The sequence below is a fragment of the Akebia trifoliata genome, chromosome 3, assembly GCF_017979445.1.
Source record: "Akebia trifoliata isolate Shusen 1 chromosome 3, ASM1797944v1, whole genome shotgun sequence".
Taxonomy (NCBI): Eukaryota; Viridiplantae; Streptophyta; class Magnoliopsida; order Ranunculales; family Lardizabalaceae; genus Akebia; species Akebia trifoliata.
Genome location: NC_141377.1, coordinates 17451707 through 17477806, shown reverse-complemented (window position 1 = coordinate 17477806; position 26100 = coordinate 17451707). Strand labels below are relative to the sequence as shown.

Genomic DNA, 26100 nt, shown 5'->3' with positions numbered 1-26100 from the left:
TCTAACAAGCACAGATAATGCCGAGGCACCCCTCGGGGTCCTCAAAGCGAGGACCTTCTCTTTTGATAGGGACCCTTGCGCAAAGGAGCCTCTGGCTCCATGGGCCATGTAAAAGGGATGAGGGTCACTTCCTGATCCCTTAAGGAAACATTGCGCTTTTAACTTTTACTTGGAGGCTACCCCTCCAAGCTAGTTTTGGTTACCTGGCCAGCCAGTTCACCTTCCCAAGGTTGTGTATTGAGTTGGGTAAGGTTGGGGGCAAACAGTGGAGAAGGATTGGTTGGGGAGGGAAGGCACGAAGAGGTTGGTGGAACACTTCCTACGGCTGGGTTTGTGGGCTACCAACTGAGAATACATTTCCTCGTTTGTCTCAGTATCGAAGGAAGACTTGAGGTTAAAAAAGAAATGAGGTTGGATTGAAAGGGTTAGGAAGAACCCTCTCCTAGTTGAAGAGAAGTAGTGATGAGGAGAGCAAGAGACAGGGAGGTCAACCTCTTCATAAACTCTCTGTCATGAAGGATGGTTGAGAACATGAGCAGGAGGGGGAATCTTGTCCTTAACAACTGCAAAATGACCAAAATTAGTAAGGCTAGAAAAAGGTAAAAAGAGAAAAACACATGAAAAATATAAAGAAATGAGGTCAGGTCAAGGCAATAGGCCTTACCAGACCAATTGAAATAAGGGTTCTTGAGAGCAAGAGAAAATTACCCCTGAACATACTATCAAAAACCTACAAGTCAGACGGGGTCGGGAAACAACTCCTTATCTGTCTGGGGGAGTTGAAGCAAGGTCTATCGTCCTTGCTTCTTTAGCAAATAATAAAATCTAGGCCTCTTTGGGGGTCCAAGAGAGCCTAAATTAGGCTCAAATATCCACCAAGCCAAGTTTTTGACCCACGGGGAGCCGAGAGTTCATCAACTCAACCATATAGATCAAGCGAAAGAAGTTCCCAATCATCTTACTTGGGGCCTTTTGTAGTAATTTAGGACCTCTCGAATTAGAGGAATAAGAGGTATTCTGAGGCCAGCTCAAAATTGACCCTAGAACATAGTAGTGATGTCCTTATCCCAAGTTTCCTTGAGATTAGGTTCATCACACCACTCAGTGGCTACGAAATAAGGGATATCGAAAGTAGACCTGAAATATTCCATATAAGGCTTTTTTTCCCATGTTTTTTTTAAGGCAACAGAAGAAGAAAAAAAGGTCCAAAAAAGGAAAAATAGATATAAGAAAATGAAAAACAAAAGGAGAAATGAGTACCTAAGGCAAAGAAAGAGAAAGACGAACAGAACTTGGTCGAAGAATCGAGTAGAGGAAAGCTTGAAGTTCTCAGAGAGGAAACAAGGAAAAAATGGCAGCATTTCAAAAGAGAAATGAAGAAAAATAAAAAATGGGAAAGGGAAAAGGAGTTTTTATAAGAAGGATAACCTCAAGATTTGTGGCCCATCCAATGGCCAGGGTTGCCTAGAACATATGGCTCATAATAGGTTGTCCTCTCCATTAATATGCCCCAAAATCGAGGAGATGGACCACAACGCGCCTCGTACCAAACCAATTAGGGAACGCCATGTGGAAAGAAATGACCATTTGAAATACCAAACGCTAGCATTGAATGAACACTCATAATGGAATGACGGCTCAAGCTTGCAGACCAATAAGGAAAGGACATGTGGAACGATTAATTAATTAGGAACACGTAACTAACTTGACTTATGTTGTTTCAGAGTCTCGAGGTCAAGAATTTTCGAGCTCAAAGATAAGGTAATATAATTTCTCGAAAGGATGGGATGCTCCTGACCTTTTTAAAGGGAGCATTGTGGAGGGATAAATTTCCTAATCTCCAAGATAGTGATACGTGTCAGTGGAAAATGAGAGGTTCCACAGGGGACAGTATTCTTATCTAAATATAGATAACACTCGGGTAATGTACTGAGGGAAGGGGTTCAAATGACTATCAGGGAAATGGAGTTCCGTGAACAAAAAGAGTTCTAATACCTCAATTCTCAGGATTTGAGCATCACAATTTAGGACAGACTCTTAGATAATGATTTCACACGATTCTCATCCCAAAATAGAAGGAGAGAGAAAAGGAAAACGCATAAAGGAAGGCTTATTTCCCTATAAATAGAGGATGAGCCTCACACTGAAAGGTATGTAGTTCCTCTCTCTAAAAAGGGATATATCTTTTTCTATTTTCTGACTTTAGCATCAGAGGCTTCGTGGAACAAGGAACATCAAGACCCCAAGGAGTTACAGATCAATCAAGAGCTTGAGAATCTCGAGGTGATCACAAAAATCACATCCAAGTTTTAACTCATGCCAAGTCAGAGGGTGTATGGGGGTGTGTGTTAGAGGGGGAGTCAAAAATCATGACTCATAACTTATTTATCAAAAAATGCGGTATCCAAATGTCTTAGAGCTTACTAAGGGGTTTGAAATGTATATTGTTTTGATGATTTACCCTTAATAAAATCAAACTTATTTAACTTTTAAAATTTGGGATGACTCGTTGGAGTTATATCAATTTGAGGTGACTCTTAAAATTATGATCAATGCTCACAGAACACCAATCAAAATTCAAAAAGATTTGCGGATGAGGATCGATAGACTCATAAAATTACAACGTTTTTTGTCTTATATGGGCAAAAAGGTTCGGAATAGACTGAATTTTTGTGAAGAGATCATACTCACCAAAAATCAGCCCATTTTGAAATTTCTAACCTTATATTTACAAGTTGAAGAATTCTACACTATTCATTTTTTGTAAATTACTTTTGATAAGATTAAAAATTTCAGAATGAATTGATTTTTGTCCTCACTAAAAATTAATTCGTTCCCATACCCATGTAAGATAAAACACGTTGTGACTTTATGAGTAGTTTTATGTGTCTACGGATCCTGACCCGTTTATTATATATATTTGTTTTTGGTTACTGATAGACGTGTAATAAATATTTAGTATATGGTAGTCTGAAAAGTATGCCTGATAAAATCATTTCCATCATAAATTGGAACTAACTATATTTCTGGCGTTTTCTGGTTGTAGGTTGTTCCGTCTCTCTTAATTCTCTCAAACCTTCAGCTTCCTTTCCTTTGCTGCTCTTCTTCAAAGAAAACTGATTCGCTTCTCTATCAAGTTCAGAGAAGGTATCTAGAGCTACATTCCTGAAAACCATTGTATCTGAAACTTTCTTCTTTCTTTTCTTAGAGCAATCCATGAAGGACTGACTATTAGTAATAGTTGCAGAGATAGAAGAAATGTCGGTAAAATCAAAGAGGGATTTATACGTTAAAGAGGCTGAAAAATTCTTGAGCCATGTCATGGTGGATAGGCCTCTGTTTCCCTTTTTAGTTTCTATAGTTTTAGTTGCTTGGGTTATCGAACGATGGCTCCTGCCACTCTCCAATTGGGTTCTGCTAGCTGTCTCAGTGTGGGCAACAATTCAGGTCTTTCTTCTCTCTCATTAATTTTTTTTTTGCTCTGTTATTTAGTTATTAATTTTTATTTTTATTTTTTAAAAATTTATTCCTATTTCTGTATTTTTATTTGAATTTTTAGAATATTCTTTATGCAAAATGTTTAGCTTATGTGAAGTGACTTACGTGAAAATCTGTTTATCGGTTGGATTTTGTTAATGGGTACTTTAAATTTGGTTGTTCTGGTTTCAATTCAATCTGTATTTGACATTTTGGTTCAACACTAGTTCATGTCTATTTGTTAATTGGCTTTTTTTTTTTCATCCTATTTCTGTATTTTTATTTCATTTTTTAGAATATTCTGTATGCAAAATGTTTAGCTTATGTGGAGTGATTTAAGTGGAAATCTGTTTATTAGTTGGATTTTGTAAATTTGGTTGTTCTGGTTTCAATTCAGATGGGTATTTGACATTTTGGTTCAGAATTTTTTCCATTTTTTGATCCAGTACTAAAGCTTGGTTCTGAGACTTTTTCTTCCTTTACATTTTATGAAAATTTAAAAATTTTCATTTCTCTTTTATTATGCTTTTCAAATGGTGATTCAAATGTTCTGCCTTTTGTTTGGTTGCTTTTGCTTTAGTATTGATACATTTTTTTTAGTGTGAAGATTAAATTCATGTGGGCAATTCATTTCTCTCTGTTATGGAATTTTCTGAAATTGCTTATTATGAATCATTATCTGGTTGTAATTCTGGTTAAGTGGACCTTCGGTTGAATTTAAGTGTGGATTGTCTTCTAGGAGGGAGGAGTTCATGTGAGTAGTGCTTGACACTAGCTTTTAGTCTATAACGGTGCCCTTTCCACTCAAATTGGCTCAAGTTCTGTTGCTTTTTTCCAGCTTTTAGGGTTAAATTCTAGTTTGTTTAATTTTAATAGTATTATTTTATTTCTTTGTTTGGTAACTGATTTTATCTAGTTTCCTTTTCATTCCAATGCTATAGCTTTATGGGCAGCCTTCCAGATGAAGAGGGTATGGTTTGTTTCTTCCAAGTCTTTTGGGACTTGGTCCCTTCTACAAGGGGATTCTACTGATTGGTTGTAGTTTGTCCTACCGGCACTACTATATACTACATGAAGGTTAAACAATATATTCATGTTTTAATCAATTGTACGCATTGAGCCTCTCCCCAATATTTATGGTCCAGTACACAATTTCATTTCGAGTCCACGCCCCTCCCTCCCCACCCCGGCAGCACCCAGAAACATGGGAAAAAAAGAAAAGTTGTTGGATATCCTTCGTGGTATGTGTTACAACTTCTTCCTGTGCTATGAGTTGTTTTTGGTGGTCTTGTAAAATACAGATTGAGGAATACCTTTAGGAACCACCAGATAAGTCATTGTTAGATGATGCTTCTATTGACGAAAGATGGATGGAAAGCACAAATCTTAAATGATTGTGTCAAGGAGGGCATAACAAATACTGCAGTTCAAAATGGGATCTAGTGAATATCCCCACAAATCTAATAGACTTTCCCTGGGAAGCAAATGACAATGGGTGCGTGTTCAAGTATTTGGAATGAATTAAAAGCTCCATAGCATATTTGGAATCAGAAAGAAAATGGTCGACAAGATTGGAGGTAGCCTGAAAGTCCTAAACAGAATAAAGGGCCGGAAATCATTCATTTCAAAATTATACTCTAGAAGGTTGGTAGGAGCATGAGGAGACTCACTTGGCCGCCAATTCCAATGATGTTTCCTATAATAACTTGACTAGGGAAAAGAGAGATCAAAATCTTGGATGGGATAGGTTCACTATGAAAATATCCAATCTGAAGCTTATCTATAGTGAAGTACAAAGAAGAATATTATCAAACTTCCTGAAACATGTAAGAAGAGTTTGAGTTTAAATGATGTTGTGTTGGGGGGACATGCTTTATACCTTTCCATTGCAATCACCATGAAGAAATGTGTGTGCGTGTGTGTTTATTTTTTTCCATACGTCCAATTGCTGAATTTGCAAATGAAGTGAGTGGCAAGCAGGGGAGGATTTACAGTTGGGGCAATGGGGGCACTTGCCCGCACAAATTTTTTAAAAACTTGCATTGTCCTCTTGATAATTTGATATATTTTGAGTTTTCATCATGTTAATAAACTTTTGGCAGTTGCCTCCACACCCACTCAAGTTTTTGGGTTTATTAGAACTCCTCTATTTAGTTAATATTTGGCAGTTGCCCCTACCCCTATTGATGACATTGTCCTTTGACTTAGGTGTTCTGTTATGGACTAATAAGAAATGACCTAAATGCCTTTTCTTCAACCTTTAACAAAAAACCCTTGAATTTTCTCCTTAACAACACTCATATTCATGTTCTTCAACCTTATCGGACAACTATAGTTTGTTCCCTTTATAAGAAAATCATGGCTCCGCTCCTGGTGGCAAGGGACATAATTCAAATTCAAACGAGAGAAATTAGGCTAAAGGTTTGTCTGAGTCTCTTCCATATTAGTTGTAGCCCTGGTGATTGTACATGATTTTTTTTTTTAGAACTTTCAAGGGAACTATCCAAATGAAATATGAAAATATCAGAAGTACTACAGTTAACTCCTTTTGTGGAAACAGGGTTAAGGACAAGTGCCCATAGCATATTGTGAAGAAAACTGATTCTTCTATGAAAACTTTCTAGAAAAATTATTATCTTGGATCGAAAATTGGCAACCATTATTCATATCATCGTAATGAAGAAACTTACACTCAATCAGTAGTGGGATTTGATAGCGTGGACATCTTAACTCATAGGAAGCCATGTTAAAGTTTATTTTTTAGACAAAATGAACAGGGAATGGTTTTTGTAGCACAGTTGTCTACATTCAATTAATAAGGTTTACAAAGGTGAGAAAGGCCTAGTCGAAACGAGCTGAAGAATAAGGCATGAGGATGAGTCTTCCTATGTGTGAGATATTGTCTCAATCAGTCTAATTGTAGGTTGGAAGCTTCTTTTTCTGCAACATTATGCACAATGCTCACTGGGCTGATATATCTCATCCACAAGCATCAACCTTCTACCCATTTGGTTGTCCCAAAGCTTTGGTGATTTCTTCAACCTTCTGAAAAGAATAAAAATTATTCATTAAAGCAAGAAGAAGGCGATTTGTGACCTTTCAGTTTTGGAGTGAAACCAGGTTCTAAAACTTTGTGAGAGAATGGAAGAACTCTTCCTAGGGTTCTAGCTCTTGTTTTGGGTGAACCAAAGCATTTTAATGCCCGTAAGAAGAAGTAAAAGCCTTTATATCACTTAATAAGGTGAAAGTTTGATAAAAAAGAATTTGAGTGTCCTTTATTGAGCCAAGTATTAATTCCTTTCCAACCATTGTGTGGCAAACATTGATGTAAGTTCAAGTTACCCCAATTGGAATTACAAGAATCCAAGTGAATGAACAACCAAAGAGAATTGATGAAGGGATTCGAGTGAAATAACAATACTAAAAATTGAAATAAGTTAAAGTATTACTGAAGATACATTGAAGGAATTATATATATATATATATATATATATATACACTAAAGTTCACCCATGCCTATGGCACAGACATCCTCTCTCGGGTTAAGGGAGTAAAAGAAAAAAAAAACATTCGAGTTAGTGGAGACAATTTTAACACAACTTGAGAATGACACGAAATTAGTGGGTTTGGGGTATTATTGAAAATTTTTAAGGTTAAAAGGGTAAAAGATGAAAAACAATAAAGTGGGTTAAAGGGTAAAAAAGGAAATATAGTAAAGTTATAGGAGGTAAAGTGTAAAATAAATAAGGTGGATACCACCAAACTATAGTTTGATGGGATGGTTAAGGGCATAAAAGTGAAAAAAATAAAGTTAGAAGGGTTATTAAAGAATTTTGAGTTTAAAGGGGTAATAGACGAAAAACAATAAAATGGGTAAAAGATGAAATATAATAAAGTTAGTGGAGTGAAAATAAAGTTGAGGTGGTAAAGAGAAAAAGAAATAAAGTACTTAATGTGGGTCCTACACAAAGGTTTGTGTCTCACAACTGTATCAATTCAGTTGTGTTTTATTATATAAATGTACTAGAGTTCACCGATGCCTAAGACACAGGCATCCCCTATCGGATTAAGGGAGTAAAACAAAAAAAAAAAAAAAATTGGAGTAGGTGGTGGCAATTTTAACACGACCCATGAACATAATTGGAAATCAACACGAAATTAGTGTGTTTAAGTCAAAGCCTAATTGAGTTTAGGGTATTATTGAAATGTTTTAAGGTTAAAAGGGCAAAAGACGAAAATAATAAAGTGGGTTAAAAGGGTAAAAGAGAAAATATAGTAAAGTTATAGGAGTGAAGTGTAAAAGAAATTAAGTGGGCCCCACAAAACTATAGCTTGATTGTAGGGTTTAGAGTATAAAAGTGAAACAAATAAAGTTGGAAGGGTATTATTAAAGAATTTTGAGGTTAAAGGGTAAAAGAGAAAATATAATAAAGTTAGAGGAGTGAAAAGAAAGTTGAGGGGTAAAGAGAAAAAACAATAAAACGGGTTCCACACAAAGGTTTATGTCTCACAACTGTAGCAACTCAATTTGTTTTATTATATATATATGGATCATGATCCCTTGACTCCTAAGAATTCATGAAAAAAAGACATGATCCCAACCCTTTAAATCCAATGGTTGAGATTTATCCTTAGAATAAGTATCTTTGAGATTTGTGTTATCACGATACTAATAAATCAACCATCAGATTTTGTGTTTAAAGGGTTGGGATCATGTGTTTTTTTCATGAGTCATTCTTAGGAGTCAACGGATCCTATATATATATATATATATATATCTTTTCCTAGACAAGCAAGGTGGTTAGTAGTCAATGTGAAAGTGGGCTCAATAAACATGTAAGGAATATCACAAAATTTCAAATTCTCAATTTCAAAACAGAACTCTAAATCTTACAATATTCATAAGTATGTAAAATGGTTATATGCAAAAACATACACTATCCCTCTTGCTTTTATGGGCAAAGTTACATAAAGAGGGACACTTTCCCTTCAAAATTTTGCTTGGGCCAATGTACAGTATTGCCAAAATAATGACATGTAAACTAGAAACTACTATCGAAGCATGGGGGCTCAATCCTATTAAAAGATGAATTCTTCTGATGCACCTAACACAAACAAGAATGAGTACTAATGCAACTAACCCTCCTTGGAAGGGTAAGTGCAACAAAGACTTAGTTTGACTCCAAAAATCAAAGAAGAAATACCATGACTACACTCCGACAAAATTATTACTTGTCCCTTTTATGAACTTTCTCATTATGCCCACACTTTAGATTGGTAAATTGCTGAAATAGCTTCCTCTTTGCCAAGGTATAAGTTGTCTTCATCTTCTTGTACTCATGAGACTACATCACAATAAATAGCTTTGTATTTATGATGCTTGTAAAGACTCATGTATATTTTACTTCAGTCATCTTCCATCTGTAAGTATCTGATTGAGTCCATGCTCAATGAGGGAAGGTCCCAAAATATCAATGAATAACTTCAAGATGAACAACATGGATAAATATGGAGTTTTTCATATAATGAAAATTTTGATTGAGTGGGTGTTTTGGTCTCTTAAAATTATACATTGGAGTAGATGTTAAGAATAATCTGAGTGTGGTTATCAATTATAACATGGTTTTGTTACTTCCCCAACTTCATTTGCTAACCACTACCCCTATACCTATCAAAAAAAAAAAAAAAATCCAAAAGATAGAATAAATAGGGAAGCTAAGTTTGTTAATTTCTTCTGCAATCTTAGGAAGCTATTTGGCATAAATCATGAGACACAAATCTTCTTATCTGCAGTATGGCAGGTATCAACGTCAGCTTCTTGTAGAAGACTTGAACAAAAGATGGAAACTAGTCATATTGAGCACCTCGGTAATTTTTCTTTTTAATTGCACATCTTATGTAAATGGAGACGATTTATCAATGTTATGTTTAATTTCATTCACATAGGGATGTTTATAATGTTTTTGCTCAATTTACAGCCTGTAACACCATTAGAGCAGTGTGAGTGGTTGAACAAGTTTTTGATGGAAGTTTGGCCCAATTTCCTTAACCCAAAATTTTCAAAAAGGTTTTCCTCAATTGTTGAGGTAAGCTTCCTCTACTTTATTACACTATATGGTTGTTTTTAATTTTCTCACTATCCATTACTTCTTAATATATTTCCCTTTTTTTACAAGTAAAGATGTAGTTGTACTGTCAAAAGTGAAAGCGAAAACTTCACTATATAAGAAAGCTAAAAGAAATGAAAAAAGAAAACATGGCCTGTAAGAAAGGCCCTGAATATAAGGTTGAAAAAGGGTGCAACTTGGGCAGGTTGGCTTGGGTTAGAGTCCATCTGAGTCCAACCTGGGCTTGATCCCTATGTGTTTCGGACTTGAGATGCTAAGCCTAATCCCAACTTGAGTTGGTTGATATGTCTACAGCTAGAAGACAAGTTTTGTGGGGGTTGGGGGGATTCTTATCCTACAACATCAACCAATACATTAATCTACCAAAACAAAATGGAAAAATAAATTAATTCCTAAACTCTGTGTGATAAAAACTTTTAAATATAAGGAAGATATACTAATACTGCAAACATATATCAAAATTCCCAAATAAAAATTAGTAAAAGCCTCAAAACCAAAATCCATAAAATCGCCAAAATCTCCAAAACCTAAACTTCCAAATACCAATTAAGTGAAACCCTTGAAAACTATCAATTTATTGATTTGATACCTCTTGCTCCTTCATCTCCCTCCTTTTCCTCCCTTTCATCCTTGACTTTGATGGTGGTGCTACTTGTGCTAGAGATGGAGTGTTAGAGAAGAAGACAAAAACAGTTTCTAATTAACTTGAAGAGAAAGAGAGGGAATTTGAACTCTTTCTATAATGGGGATGAAGATATAGAAAGAGAGGTTGTGAACTTTATGTCAAAAAACTTATAAAACATCATAGTGGTCAGGCTTGGGTTGCCCGAGGCTCTACTATTCTGCTCAAGCCTAACCTGTGCAAGGCCCAAATTAGGCCCAAGGTTGTGTTGATCCTATTGGGCATGAGTTCAGTGTGTAATTTGTACCCCGTACTTGTATATATGTACGTATGTATGTATGTATGTATGTATGTATGTATGAGAGAGAGAGAGAGAGAGAGAGAGGGTTATATAGGCCAAAGGACCATCTATCTATATGGACTGAACGTCCATGTGGCACCCAAAAACATGATTGACTGCCTTGTGGATATTGAGTATAAAATTTTATGAAGTCTAAAAAATTGGCACTTTTTCACTGTAAGATTTGAATTTTAAATTTGTGAGTTTAGTGGCCATCCATTTTCAAAATCCTAGATCTGCCCCAAAAAGGTTTTTTTTCAAACCTAGACCATGAGGTGTAGAGGGTCCACATAACCTTTTCCATTATATAATATAATATAAAATAGCTTGCAAGATCCACATAATCTTCAATTAACATGCACTTGAATTCTTTGAGGATTGAGGAGAATTGATAGATCAAGGATTTAGCCTTCACAATAATTGAATAAAGTTACCGACTTCCTATAAGAAGTGGATGTTTCTTTTTCTCCAAGTAATCTAAGGACTAGACAAATGAAATATTCTCTGAAGCATGGGATAGTGGATGGTAAATGACTTAGAGGTCGAACGTTAAAGAAGCACAATCATGCATCCAAAGGGCTGCTCACTAAACTTGTAGAACAACAATGGAGAAGCAAATGCTTCTTACACTCTCCAATTTTCTTTTGAAGGAAGTATATGTGTGGATGATCTTTCTTCTTAATATTTAAATGATCTATTATAAGGGTTCTAAGAAAATCCATCTAAAGAAAGAAAAAGATTTTATAAGGGTTCTATGAAAATCTATCCAAAGAAAGAAAAAGATATCACCTACGATAGGATTGGGATGCTCTAGACCAACCTAACCCTAGAAGTGGATTATGGAATTTAAGACAAAAAGAAAAGATTGCACTGTGTAAATTGTGTAAAATAGGAGGTGATACACATGATACACCTCTTGGCACCAAAATGACTTGTGTCAAGAGGTTTACACCTTTCGGACTGAATTTCCCTGCTAACACACATCACAAGATTAACAAGATTTACGTTTGGAGACTATGAGGAGTGACCCCATCAATGGTTCTTGGCCTTGCTTACATGCTTGGTCCGCCTCCTAAGCGAATGCCTAGAAGTTGAATAGAGGTGATAAACCCTAACCATGAAAACATTAAAGTTAGATTTCCCACCCAATTGGCAGGTAGGTGATGACAATGTACGTCCACTATGTGTAGACTCTTTCAATGATGGTACGATTGTACGAGCTCAACCAATTCTATGACTTGGCATCTGCAACATGACACTGTTGCAATTCCCTACCTACTTCTCTCATAGCTATGCGTAAACCAATGACTTAGCATTCCTCACCTCTCCTTCCCCCTGAGCACTAAAACTCAGAGCTTGTATAAAAGGGGAACATTTCCTTGGGGACATAGGACATATTATAGACAAACACAAACAAAGGATCATGGAGGACGACTGTAATTAATATCCTTCATGCTGCATCATCATTGCTACTGCTAGAATTTATGAATGAGTTCAATCTACTTAGTTCTCTATTTTTGTTTTCAGTACTTTTGGTTGTTCTTCTTTGTAGTGGCTGTCTGACGATATAGAAATTACAATGTTTATCCTGAACCACTGACATTTCTAGAAATTACAATGTGGCACTTTCTTTTTCTATTCAAACATTGTTGTTTCTGTTATGATGATGTTAAATACAGTTTGGAAGAAAGTTAAGGCATTATAAATGTCAAAAAAAACAAGCTTGTTATAAGTTATAACTAATAGGTTAGGTTTTTTGTTTTTTTGCTAGGCAATAGGTTAGGTATTATAACGAGTGTTGTCAAGTATTAGATAATAGTAATATGGAACTGACTGGAACGTTATTAAGTTCATATTTAGTTCATGGAATTAGATAATGTTACATATTTAGTTCATAGCTATGGGATTGAACTTTCTGACTTTTTTCTGTCCTATTTTATGCTACCAATCTCAAGTTCTTATGTGGCTACAATTATTTACTATCTTTGTTGGTGCAGAAATGCTTAAAACACCGGAAGGCAAGGCTTATAGTAAGTCTTCATATATATATATAACTAATATACTTCTATGTCAAGCACGAGTCATACATTTTATTGAGAAAAAGTATTTTATTGTAGGAAAGAATTGAATTGCATGAGTTCTCGCTAGGTTCATGCCCACCCAAGTTGGGACCACATGGGACATGTTGGTCAACTTCAGGTGACCAGGTAAGTTTTCTGGTTTTACTTTTGAGATTACGTTAAAAACAGTTGTTCAATGGACTCAAGATAGGAGGGATAATACCACTGGATTAGCTACAAAAAACAAATATATGGAAGTTGCATTTAAAATTTCTAGGTCATGAAATCAAACTTCTTTATAACCACGATTGAAAACATCATGCTGAAAAACCTTAATCCACAATGACTTTACTTCTTGGGTGTGTTTGGTTGCGAAGTTGGTCTAGATTGAGTGATAGGACCCTACTAATTAATGTCAACTGGCACACACCCATACATTATTTTTCCTTTTGATTGGTGAAAAGGAAAAAGATAATGCGAAGAAGGACGAGAGGCCTACCTTCGAACAAATCACAACCAAAAGACAACCTTAAGAATTACAATCGATTCCCGCTTAAAAAGGAAATCTTGAAAAGAAACAACTAATCAGGAAATTATTCTTGAATTTATATATTCCTTGCTACTTTACTTTCAAACTCCAACTTTTCTCTATGCATCTCTCTTATGTGACCTTGTAGTCTCTTGTAAACAAGCAATATCCCAAGGGGTAGGGAATGGGTTTTTTGAGATTGAGCCACCAAGAATTTTTAATTGGAGGAGTGCTGCTAGTTGGCTTAAATTCCTGTGACAATGTGATCTGACTTTAAGAATGTGTCCAATTGCTTTCTTATTGGAAACAAATGGCCCAATCTGAAACTTCTAAATCCATCAAAGTGGTTTACAAATTATTGGTAAAAAATCAACGGTCCACAATTGTAATCACTTTTGATGGGGTTAGAAGGTTCAGATTGGGCTGATTTTTTGCGAGGATGATCTCCTCATCATAGAGATCATCCTCACAAAAAATCAGCTCAATCCAAAATTTTTAAGCTGTATAGGACAAATCGTTGGCTCCGTGTTGGCTGCCGAACCTGACCCATATATTTGTATATTTCCATTTCCAGGCTGACTGAAAAAAGAAATTGAAACTGAAATTTAATACCTAGTTTTCTAGGGATAATGGATTATTGTATTCTTGACTTTCTACTATCTTAATTTTATTTGTAATCATCACTTTGTATACGTTGACAGCGAATCATGCATATGGGTTTTGAGTGGGACACAAATGACATAAATATCATGCTGCTTGCTAAGTTGGCAAAGCCTTTACTCGGAACTGCCCGGATTGTTATCAACAGCATGCATATTAAAGGAAATGTATGTAAAGTCGATTTCTTTCCAGTACTAGTATGCTTTCCTTGTTTTACTTTTATTTTTTATTTTTTTAATTTATCTGATGAAGTGTAAGAAAGATATTTATGGTTTCATTTGATTATCCTATTGTGGTTGTGCACACTGTAAGGTAATTAGAACTTTGTTTCTTAGTTCTTCTACTGACTCTTATTCATGAAATTTGGTGTCTATTCTTGTGCCCACCATATTATCTGTGACAATTCACTTTGCTTTCCTTAGCATGGCCTGTGGAGAAGTATTTCTTTAGCTTTGATCTGAATTAAGTATCTCTACTGTCACATATTTCTGAGTAATTAAACTAGCCCTTAGAATAGCACTATAGTGTCTTCACTGTACCAGAGCTCTTGGATGATGGTGACTTTATCTCATAATGAGTGAACAGGCAACGATAGGAAAATATGGATCAACAAGAGGGACACTGTTGTCAGATTTTTGTTCTTTCTACTACATTATTATGTTTTTTTGTGTTGTATATTAGTCTTCCTATACAATTTATTATTTCCATAAACTTTAGGAACAATCAATTAGTGGGGGTATTCTTGTGTATTAATACAGGAAAGGATATAAGAAGAAAAAGGGGGAACTAGAAACAGCTAGGAGAATAAAACTAGGGAAAAATTAGATCAGATGTATGGGTCATTCGTCCCATGTTGATGTCCTCTGTAAAACTACTGCTTAAAAGTGGATCATGATTATGTCATTGTCTGTTCTTATACCAAATTGTCTGTGATACCACATCAAGTTTTAGCACTGTAAGTCATGAAATAATGTGTAATTTGACCAAATAAATCATCTTTCAAAGTTTGTAGTGTTGGCTAAACAATTATTCTTCATTTGAACAACTCTGTTCTCGTACTAGCCTATTTCTTTAAAAGTCTGGCATGTTAGACATGGTGCATAGTGGCTTCCTCATATTTTAAGTAGAGAGCTTCTATTGGCACACCAAGTTTTGCTAATGCCACCCCAATTCATTTGTAAATCACCAAAGAATTAGCACACATATAGGGTTGGCATTAGTAAAGATTGGTGTGGTAATAGAAGCTTTCTTTTAACTATGGTGCCATATTTCAGAATTACTTGGTGGTTGAGATAAGAATGATTCTGATTGTCATGCTCTAGTTGGTGTATATGAGATTTCTGTTGATGTGTAATATCTTTGTTGCTGTATTTATATTTCTCAAATTTATAATGTTACACAGCTTCTCTTGTTGCCAATTCTTGATGGACAAGCTGTTCTGTATTCGTTTGAATCAACTCCTGAGGTGAGAATAGGGGTTGTCTTTGGAAGTGGTGGGAGCCAATCACTTCCTACAGCAGAACTTCCAGGTGTTTCATCTTGGCTGGTGTGTTTCTCTACTTATTTCTCAACTTTCTAAAAGCACCCTGAGAATATCAGGATAGTTTGCAATTGTGTCATGAAGCCTTTCGAATGACATCCCAAAAATCCGATTAACTTAAAATAAGAGAGCTACTAATTGGCACCCCAACTTTTCCTTATTACACCCCAATTAATAAAAAAGTCAATGACTGAAAATTCGTAAAACAAACTGTTGAAGTTGTTTGAATGTGTTATAATGCTTTATGTTGAGGTAATAACATGAACCAAACTTTTGTAATGTTTGAATGATATGTTTTAATCTTTAATTAGGGTGTGATGAATAATTTAAGAAATTGGGGTGTAATAAGTAAAAGTTGGGGTGCCAATAGCAGCTCTCTAAATATAATTTCTAAAATATTGTTGATCCATATACTTTAATTTTTTTACATAGAACATGATCTCTTTCTTACACAGGTCAAGCTTTTCAATGATACCTTAGTTAAGACAATGGTTGAACCCCGCCGACAGTGTTTCTCTTTACCTCCAATAGATTTAAGGAAGAAGTCTTTTGGGGGCACACTTTCTGTAACAGTCATTTCGGCTAGTACAGTGGCCAAGGGTGACATGGAAGGAAGCAATTCTGGAAGGCAGCAGAGCTTTATAAGAAATGGTACTTTAGAAGGGAACGCTAGCAATGGACTACCCCAAGCATTTGTTGAAGTCGAACTTGGAGAATTAACAAGGAGAACTGATGTGAGTCAGGGTTCAAGTCCTAGATGGGATACTACTTTCAATATGATTTTGCATGAAGAAACCGGAACTCTTAGATTTCATCTTTATCAGTGGGTTCCAAACAATGTGAAGCATGACTATATAGCCAGCTGTGAAATAAAGGTGATGCCGCTAATGTTGGGTTTATTGACTATGCTATGGCCACTTAATTGTAGGGGTGCAACTTGGTCCGGTTCAAACCGAGAACTGAACCAAACTGGTAGCTTTGGGCTGGTTTGGAACAAGTTGCGGTTTGGTTTTGGGTTAAGAAAATAGAGAACGGATCAATTTGGTTCGGTTCTCTGTTCAAGGCTTTTATGGAACTGAACCATAGCCCCATGCAATAAATAAATAAATATATATTAATTTATTATGAATTATTTTAGGAGTTAGGACATAGATTAATGACTTATTTTTTATGAATAAATTAATGACTTTTATTGATAGCTTAATGATTTATTATATGAAATTTTATGTTAATTATATATTTGTTCTTTTTTTTTTCAATTAAAAATATGTTGCTTCCAAGAAAATATATAGAATATTGACAACCCATAGAACCAATCCGACCTTAGTTTGGTTTGGGTTGATTTGGTTCTATTGTCATTTCAGTTCAGTTTTGGTTCTTATGTAGTGGAACCCACCTATGTTGGTTCGGTTCCAATTTGGCCCCAAACCGAACCAAGTTGCAGCCCTACTCAATTGTGTAACTTAGGTATTGTCAGGCAATATATTTTCTGTTTTCAATTTTAATATCTCTTCCTGGTTTAATTAATTCAATAGCTTCTGCTGATAAATACAGGTAAAATATGTTGCGGATGACTCAACAATATTTTGGGCAGTAGGACCTGGATCCAGTGTACTAGCCAAAAGGGTTGAGTCTGTGGGACAAGAAATTGAAATGGTTGTGCCCTTTGAGGATATTAATTTAGGGGAGGTATCTTCAATTTTTGTCTTACCATATTCTTTTATTTTGCATAAACGTTATAGTGTTGTATCATGTTTTATGTTTTCTTTTATTTTTCTGCATGAACAGTAGTAGATTGTTAGATCAAAGTCCTTTTGTTGAAATTCTCTAGGCAATATTTTTCTTGAAGTTGAATTAGGTAACGATAGTTAGGAATTACTTTCACAACGGCAACACAAGAGAAACATTTTAACCTAGGAATCGTGGAATATGGAGGTGAAAAAAGATGACTGAGTTCATTGGTTTGATATGGTGTGATACTGATTCGGAGAAAGAAAATACTGAGATCTAAAATTGAAAGTTTACCTTATTTTTTTAATATGCAAGAATATTAATTAAATTAATATAAGCATGAAGTACAAAAATACAAGGGCATACCCCTTACAAAAACTTCTAATCCTAGAAATAAACACTAACTATTAATTAACTCGGACTATCTACACTGCTCCTCTTCAAGTGGGACCACAACTTTTTCTTCCTCGGTCTTCCTATTTTGATCGCAATAGAAAAGAAAGAAAAATCTTATTATTCAGAGATATCCAATTGAAATATGCTCTAGCAAGATTTAGTGTTTAAAATATGAAGTAAGAGAAGGAAAAAAAAATAAAAAATAAAAAAAAAGAAGAAGAAGAAAAAGAAAGAGAAGAAAAAGGGAAACTCTTGTGTGTGTATACAATCCCCTATTGGTGTTATTTAAACAAAATATAATCCCACTGCTGAAATAATGCCCTTGTGATATAACTACCAAAGAAGACAATAGTAATAAAATGGCTAGTTTCACAAACTCCCCCTCAACTTGGAGCAAACATACTAATTATGCCCAACTTTCACATAACTTACTCCTCTAGTGAACATGACTCCCAATTGAAGCTCCAATTCAATGTTAGAATGCAAATCTGATCAACTCTAAGCTTTTCCCTAATAAAGTGGCGATATGGTTCAATATACTTGATTCGTTCATATTGGACTGGATTATGACCAATACCTATAGCAATGACCTTGTTATACAGATTCATAGGACTTTAGTGTTGAATCCTGCCAAAAAACTCACAAACATCACAAACATCACTTTCCATAGAATGATACTCAGCCTTTGCACTTGATCGAGTAGCCATTGACCATTCATTACTTTTCCATGTCACCAAATGACCAAGATCCAGTGTTTGTAATATATAGATGAATAAGAGATTGATAGATCAACTGACCTAATAACCCTTGAAATCTACCAGTATCTAAGAGGTTACACATCCTCATCATTCAAATGATTATTTTGATCTATCAGAGTGTCAGAAGGTTTGGCACCAAGATTTATAGTCTCATTGAATACATCTAGTATGGAATCCACTTTGATTGGATCGGGATTTCAGTTCATTTCACGCTCTTAAAGCTTCATGAAGAAGTGTTAAAAGATGGAGGATCAAGTATGAAGGACGATTGGTGTCGTTATGATTGCGTACATTTAAGAAGCATGGCGGAAAGTGGAGCTGTGCCTGGGAAAGACGCGATTGATTGACTAGTGAAGAAGGTGGGCCCAGTCGGCAGTTTTCACTTTTCTGCTTTGTAGTGATCCTACAGTCGCACGTGTGATCAACTGCCGGCTTTGCACCTCAAATCACGCTGTGCCCTGGCACACTCACTGTCGCTTTCAATCGTGCACAAAAAGTGTATCTGTATTTCTCTAAGAGATGAAGATCTCTTTTCTTGATCTAGCAACTTTTATTTCAAGAAAGTCATCAAATCCTTGAAGTTCTCTTCCCAAGTACTCTAAGTTGTTGAATTTGTTTTTGATAATCTCATCACAACTATGTCATCAACATACACTATAAAGCCATTATGCCACACTCTGAGAGCAATTAACGAGTTGCGTATAATCAACTAGACTCTGTTCATGGCACACCATTTTCAAGATTCTACTGAACATGTCAAACCATGCCCTTGATGACCACTTCAATCCATGTAATTCTTTCTTCAGTCTGAAAACTTTCCTGTTATTGCTACTGAGCTAGAAATCAAGTGGGACCTTCGTTTATACGTCCTTTTGTAATTCTTCATTGAGGAAAGCATTCTTGACATCTAATTGATAAAGTGGCCACGAAAGATTTGTTAGCAGAGAAAACCCACTCTAATGGAGTTTATCTTTGCAACTAGAACAAACATCTCCCAACTGGAGCGAACACCTCCTGATAGTCTATCTTGTATAGTGTGTATGCATGTAGCCTTTGCCTACAATTCTGACTTTGTACCTATCAACTGACCCATCAGCATTATACTCATAGACTTATGTACCTTACTTCACGTGTAGTGTGTGCAATTGTTGCTTGAGTTACAACCATAGTATTAAATTTTGACATATTTCCACGACATATACCGAAATATTTCCATTTCCACAAGTTCCGAAACGAAATTTAAGAGACAATTTATTTTTGTATATATTTCGGTGGAAATCACTATTCATTTCGTGAAATATTTCGATGAATAGTGAATTTCGACCGAAATTATCTAATCCTAGATAATAAAAAATGCAATATTTCGATGGAAATATTTCAATGAATAGTAAATTTCGACAAAAATATTCTTGTTTGAGAAAACTTATAATTGCTTTTAGAAAAACTTATAAGTATTTACTACTAAAAAATTGCATAAAACATCCATCTGTTAATATAAATGAATTATGATTAATTATTTATCCATATCATCTTATTTTAATATATTCTAAGCATATTAGTACATTTATATAAGCACACATGCAATCAACCATGTTTCAATTAGTTGGATACAGCTCCTCTGATGACTCATGCAGAGTTGGTTTCTGATTCCCTGGCCTAGGCCTAGGTAAGCGTGCTTTCGCTTTTGATTTTAGAAATTTATTCCTATACTTATTCAAAAAATATGAGAAATATAATAATGCATGAATGCAATACTTAATGGTTTCTTCATTTTAATGTCTTACATATTAAGTTGTATGTAGGTAATGCAACATTATTATTCTTATTTCCACTGTCAGCCTCTCAATACATGTGTGTATGTGTAACAAAATGTTTTTGATATTCAATTTCATGATCCATTTGGTAGTTTATTGTATTTTGATTGCTTGGTGAGTATGTTTTAATGCCTATTTTATCATTTCCTACGGGTTCAATGAAAATTTCTTCAATATTTCTATCATTTCCAAAAAATTTGTTCATTTCCACACTGATCGAAATGTTTTCATTTCCAGACCAACCGAAATGGACACCGAAATCGAAATTTAATACCTTGGTTACAACCAATTTGTGAGCTTATGTTTTCAGGCTCTTTGGATCCATCCTGAAAATTCAAAACTTTGCAATCTTCCGAAGGTACCAATTGTTAGTACCAGGAAATGACTTACACGCAGTCCAATAACAATTATTGGATCAAAACACAACAAGATAATATCGGAATAAGCAAGAAAATATAAAAAAATAAAATAGAATAAAGAGAATCAACAACGAAGAGGTATGATACTTATTTGGTCAGCCACTAAGGCCTGCGCCCACTAGTGACTGTGGTTGAGAACTTCCACTTACCAATTTGAGCAAAATCAGAGAGACCACACGAAAATTTTTAGAAAGCAAGAGGTTACCACTTTAAAGAATGCCGAAGTCGTTCTTCACTTTTATGCCTTGTAAATTTTTGAAATATGATCCATTCAATAATAATTTTTTTTATCATATGGGTTTGCTGACAATTGGTTTCTTTCCCTTACTTTACATTATTCAGAATGTAGAAACCAAAGTTACCTTTATATTATTTGTATCTCTAACAGTGGAACTTAAAATTTGTTGAGGAATAATTATAGTTTTACTAGACACTGCTGTAACTTTACTGATTTTTTCTTGTTCTTAATTGACAGTTAACAGTTAGGCTTGTACTGAGAGAATGGCAATTCTCTAATTGTTCAAGTAGCTTGAAAAACCCGTCTGTTGTTGAATCTCAACGATCTAGACATGGCTCGCCAAATGTTCAGCCAAAGACAGGAAGGAAACTCATGATTACTGTTTTAGAAGGGAGGGATTTGTTTGGGAAAGATAAGATTGGAAAATGTGATCCATATGTGGAACTTCAGTACAAGAAGGTCTATCTTCTGTTTCCTCTGACATTCAACTTTTTCTATGGATATTATTTATCCGATTGAGATTAAATAATATGTAATTGGAATTCTTAATGATTGTATGTTGAAGTCCATACACACAAATACAACTGACAAAGCTATATTAATGTTTTTCAGGCCCTCCGTAGAACAAGGACCATCTCAAATGTCTTGAATCCCATGTGGAATCAACGGTTTGAATTTGATGAGATAGGAGGAGTTGAGTATCTTAAGATAAAATGTTATTGTCAAGACACTTTTTCAGATGAAAATATTGGAAGTGCACGAGTAAATTTGGAAGGACTGGTAGAAGGCTCATTGAGGGATATCTGGGTCCCTCTTGAAAAAGTGAATACAGGACAATTGAGACTTCAAATAGAAGCACTGAAGAATGAGGACGACTCTGAAGGATCAAGGGTATGCTTTAAAATCCATCATGTACTCGAATAAAACAAGAGAGCTGTTATTGGCACCCCAAATAAAATAAAAATAAATTGTTAATGGCTGAGAATAAGTAAAAGTTGGGGTGCCAAAAGATACTTCTAATTGTTTAGATTTAGGATTTTATATGAGCCTAATTCTAATTGTAAACAACTTTTGAAGTTGTTTGAATGAGTTATAATGCTTTATAACAATTTTTTGTGATGCTTGGATGGTGTGTTTTAATCTTTAATTAGGGTGTGATAGATAATTTAAGAAATTGAGGTGTAATAAGTAAAAGTTGGGGTGCCAATAGCAACTCCCTAAAACAAAGTCGACAATCGAAATGATTTCACACAGAAAAATTTTCACTTTCAACTGATAGAAGTTAATTTTCTTTTTCATACATGGTGATCTGTTGGACATGTGAATGGTCTTCTACTTGGTTCTTGTTTTACTATTGTTTGTTTTTCTAATTAAGTATGTTTGTTTCTTCTTGACTGCTTATATATTTTCATGCCAAGATTATCCATTAAAATCTGTGCAGAGTTCAAATGGGGGATCAGGGTGTGGTTGGATTGAACTAGTTCTCATTGAGGCAAAAGATCTCATTGCTGCTGATTTGAGGGGAACAAGTGATCCTTATGTGAGGGTACAATATGGAAATATGAAGAAAAGAACAAAGGTCAGAGACAACTATTATAGATATTTAATATTTTTCTAATTATGTTGAAAATTGAAAACTATTGGATGTTAAGAGTAACACTTGTATTTTCTTTTACAATAGGCATTGATTTTAGCTCCATTGGATTTTACCATAATAACACTATGAAACTCCCTGCCTTGCAGGTTACATATAAGACTTTGAATCCTCAATGGAACCAAACCTTAGAGTTTCCCGATGATGGCAGTCCCTTAGTGTTGTATGTGAAGGATCACAATGCTGTGCTGCCAAAATCAAGTATAGGTCATTGCATCGTAGAATACCAGAGCTTACCTCCAAACCAGATGGCTGACAAGTGGATACCACTCCAAGGAGTCAAGAAAGGAGAGATCCATATAAAACTAACAAGAAAAGTTCCAGTAGAACTAGAGAAGAAGTTCAGTTTGAATTCTAACATGTCAGCTTTAAGTAAAGCCCATCAAATTTCTTGTCAGGTAAGAAGACGAATTGCACATGTTGTTGGTCTTCCAAAAGTCATTTTAATCTACATGGCGATGGCGCATGAGTGACATTAATTTTTCCAGTCTAGGTAATATATTTTGCTTGAAAATGAACAGATGAGACAAATTAAGACAAAGTTTGAAGCCTTAATCGAGGATGGGGACCTCGAAGAACTATCAATGGCTTTGAGTGAGATAGAGAGACATCAAGATGTGCAAGAGGAATACATGGTACAACTTGAGACAGAGGTGGCACTGCTGGTGAACAAGATTAGTGAGCTTGGCCAGGAAATTTATAAATTCTCACCCTCCCCAAGCAAGAAAACTTATGGTAATTGAATCTTTTCACGTGGAATTATATTTCTACAGGTATGTATCCATTGTTGGTAGAAAAGAGTTTTTTAAGGTGGTTCAAATTGAAACGTCCCTTTTGGCACGCTTATGCATTGTGTTTGTTTGAAATACTAATCTTCAAAGTAAATAATATATATCACCTCAGGTAATGAACTTGTCTAATGAAACTAGAAAAGGCCAACCATTAATTGTCAGATCAAAATCAGATATGAGGTTAGCAAGACTGGTCAAATTTGAAACATGCTTATTATTTTTGTATGCTCCTTCAATCCAAAGAAAATATTAGAAAAAACAACCTTCGCACCATAGAACTTGCTCTTGAATAGAATAATATGCTGAAGTGACCTCATTTCTTCACATTTTTCCAAAATCATAGATGTTTTTCATCGAGATACAAGTGAAAAGCATCTATGTTTTTCATCGAGATACAGGAAAGTGGGAAATGAGGTAATTCCATCACGACACGATTGAATATTTATAACAAGAGCAAACAAATTAACATGATATCCCTGTTGTGGCAATTGTAAACAGGAAATCATTCATACATGTCAAACCCAAAATATAGAGTTGAGTTTGTTTGACCTTCATCTTCTGATATTGTTGGGGGCTTCACCACCTCTCTTAAGTTTTATTTTGTCCTTTGGGCCTTAACTCCAGTTCTGATGTCAAAATTGTGGCATACCCCCCTTGACACGTTTTTTTATTCAAGAGTAATGAAAAATGACTTAAATAATACCCTCTTGCCAAAAACCCCTCTATTTTTTCCTATAAAAAAAAAAAAAAAAATTCCCAAAAGCCCATCATTGTCAATGTCCCTGCAGTAGCCAAATAATTCGATGACTAAGAAAATAAATAAAGGTTTTACAATGGAGAGAACTTTGCCAAATGAGAGATTTTTATGTGGCATTTTCTGTTAGTCTCTCATAAAAGACCATAGTCAAAAGGGTATATGCCATAAGTTTTGAATTCGGTAGATTTTCAAATATACTCTAAAAGATGAGAGATATTTCTAAATTACCTTAATACTTTTATACATCTGGAAGGTTTAAAATATTATTTTGAGGAAATGGGGCTCCAATCAAGAGAAAAACCAAAATATTCATCTTAGACATTTTAAGACAATCCAAAACATTGAATGTTTTATTTTGATGTAGGGCCATAATTGGAATATACATTTCCTAGACGTGTGGTGGTGTGAGGAAGGGTTTAAGTCCATGAAGGATTCAGTAGATACTATTTCTCCATTCATAGAGATAGACAGAGGTATTATTGATGAGGTAGAAAAAATAAAAAATAAAGATTTTAATTAACCATTTATCTAAGGGGTTTAAAAACGTTTAGAATATTGAGAGAGAGAGAGAGAGACTGATGCCATATCCAATATTATTGAGAAAGTGGTCAAAAACGTTTCATCTCTTTTTTCTACCTCTCATAAAAAGCCCTGGATTTTTTTTCCTTTAAACCAGTAGATATCTTCAATCTCCTTAGATAATATATACATATATATTGCAATGGGTTAATGCTAGTTGAAACTGATGAATCAAGTATCAGGTTGAGCTAATATTAATAAAAGAAAAAAATAGATATCATGGATGATGAAAAGTTTATCGATGCCTCGTTTTGATAGGGGTTGAAAACTAAAATAGTGGGTTTATAGTAGAAGTTGAAGATGAAGGCCAAGTGGGGTTTCTAAATGCAAAAAAAAACTTGCATTACCTCGAGATTCTCATTGGATGAATAGTTTTTGCCTGCTTGCATTCTTAGGTGTGCCTGCAACAACACCAATCCGACGTTCAAGTCAGGATTTTTAGTACAAAAGTAATGTAGGATATTTAGAGAGAAAATTGCATATATTTTAATGCCTTGCACCCACATATTCATAGAGGTTTCCTCCCTTAGATCTTCTCGGATTTTCTCCTTGATTTTTGTTTGAATGATTTCATCCTTTTAGGGACTTCCTTTGATTTCTGCAAATATAGTTAAATTCCTAATTTTAAGAGATTCGGTTTTTTCGAACTTTCGTCTTATACCCTTAGCAACTTGGTTGAACATACCAACCGACCTTTCTTCCTTCAATCTTTTTTGCTAAATCAAATACTTGGCAAGATTGTCTTGTGATTGCCACGTGTCATTTTTCAAAAAATGTTTTCCACAGGGTTTATGATAGAAAAGTTAGTTTATGTTTGATTTTAAAAAGTGGTTAAAATTAAAGCAGTGGCTTTATGTTAGAAGTTGAAGAAGGCAAAGGGGGTTTGTGGTAGAAGTTGAAGACAAAGGCAAAGGCAGTATCTCTAATAATTACCAAAATGTGGGGAATATATCTAAATCATCATCCCTTTTTTGTCAAATGTTTTTTAGTATCTCATTTGTTTTGTGGGAGATTTCCGAAATATCAAACGAATCATTGTGAATCAGTATCACCGTCAAAATCCATCTCGAGCGATATTTAAAACCATGCTTCCCAAATCTTTTTTATCTCAGTTTTGTTGTATACTTTTATATTTTCTTTTAGGAATCGATGGCCAATGCTTTTCCATTAGAGCGTCCCCCATGCATAAGAAACAGTTCCAATTTTTCAATGAGCGTCTTATATACATCCAAAAATTGTAAAAAAAAAAAAAAACATTTCAAAGAGTTTTTCTTTTTGTTACGGAGGTTATCCCAACTTACTTCCAACTAGTGGGATCGAGTGAACTAGGGCATGGACCAAGGCATCTGTGTCCATCCCATGGGCATGTGCAACACTCACACATCACACAAGCCAGGTAAGTGACGGTACATCCTTGCAGGTGGCCTTTAGAGAACATTATTTATGCACAACCTTTGGCTTCACAAGCAGAATGGTCATTAAAGCCCTGTATGATAAGATTGTCAATTTTTGCGATTAGATTATGCTATTGGAAAAAATCTAAATTTTGTTGTTGGAGAAAGTTACTGGGAAAATATTGTTTGATACAACAGTGCAAATTATCAGAA

General features: G+C 34.9%; 1 protein-coding gene across 2 annotated transcripts; it reads left to right on the top strand.

The window, feature by feature from the left end:
- The first annotated feature begins 2989 nt into the window (after positions 1-2989).
- On the top strand, positions 2990-23273 carry LOC147406079 (uncharacterized). 2 transcript variants are annotated; one of them, XM_086433998.1, is made up of 15 exons: positions 2990-3147; positions 3242-3447; positions 9271-9345; positions 9456-9563; positions 12565-12597; positions 12685-12774; positions 13858-13983; positions 15219-15362; positions 15812-16231; positions 16911-17045; positions 20950-21171; positions 21325-21603; positions 22154-22291; positions 22456-22764; positions 22888-23273. In XM_086433998.1, exons 2-15 carry the CDS (start codon positions 3259-3261, stop codon positions 23107-23109), a joined length of 2490 nt encoding a protein of 829 aa, XP_086290124.1. In that variant the 5' UTR covers positions 2990-3147; positions 3242-3258; the 3' UTR covers positions 23110-23273. The 2 variants fall into 2 exon arrangements, with proteins under 2 accessions (XP_086290124.1, XP_086290125.1); XM_086433999.1 differs by having other exon boundaries at positions 2993-3147; positions 3248-3447.
- Positions 23274-26100: the final 2827 nt, after the last annotated feature.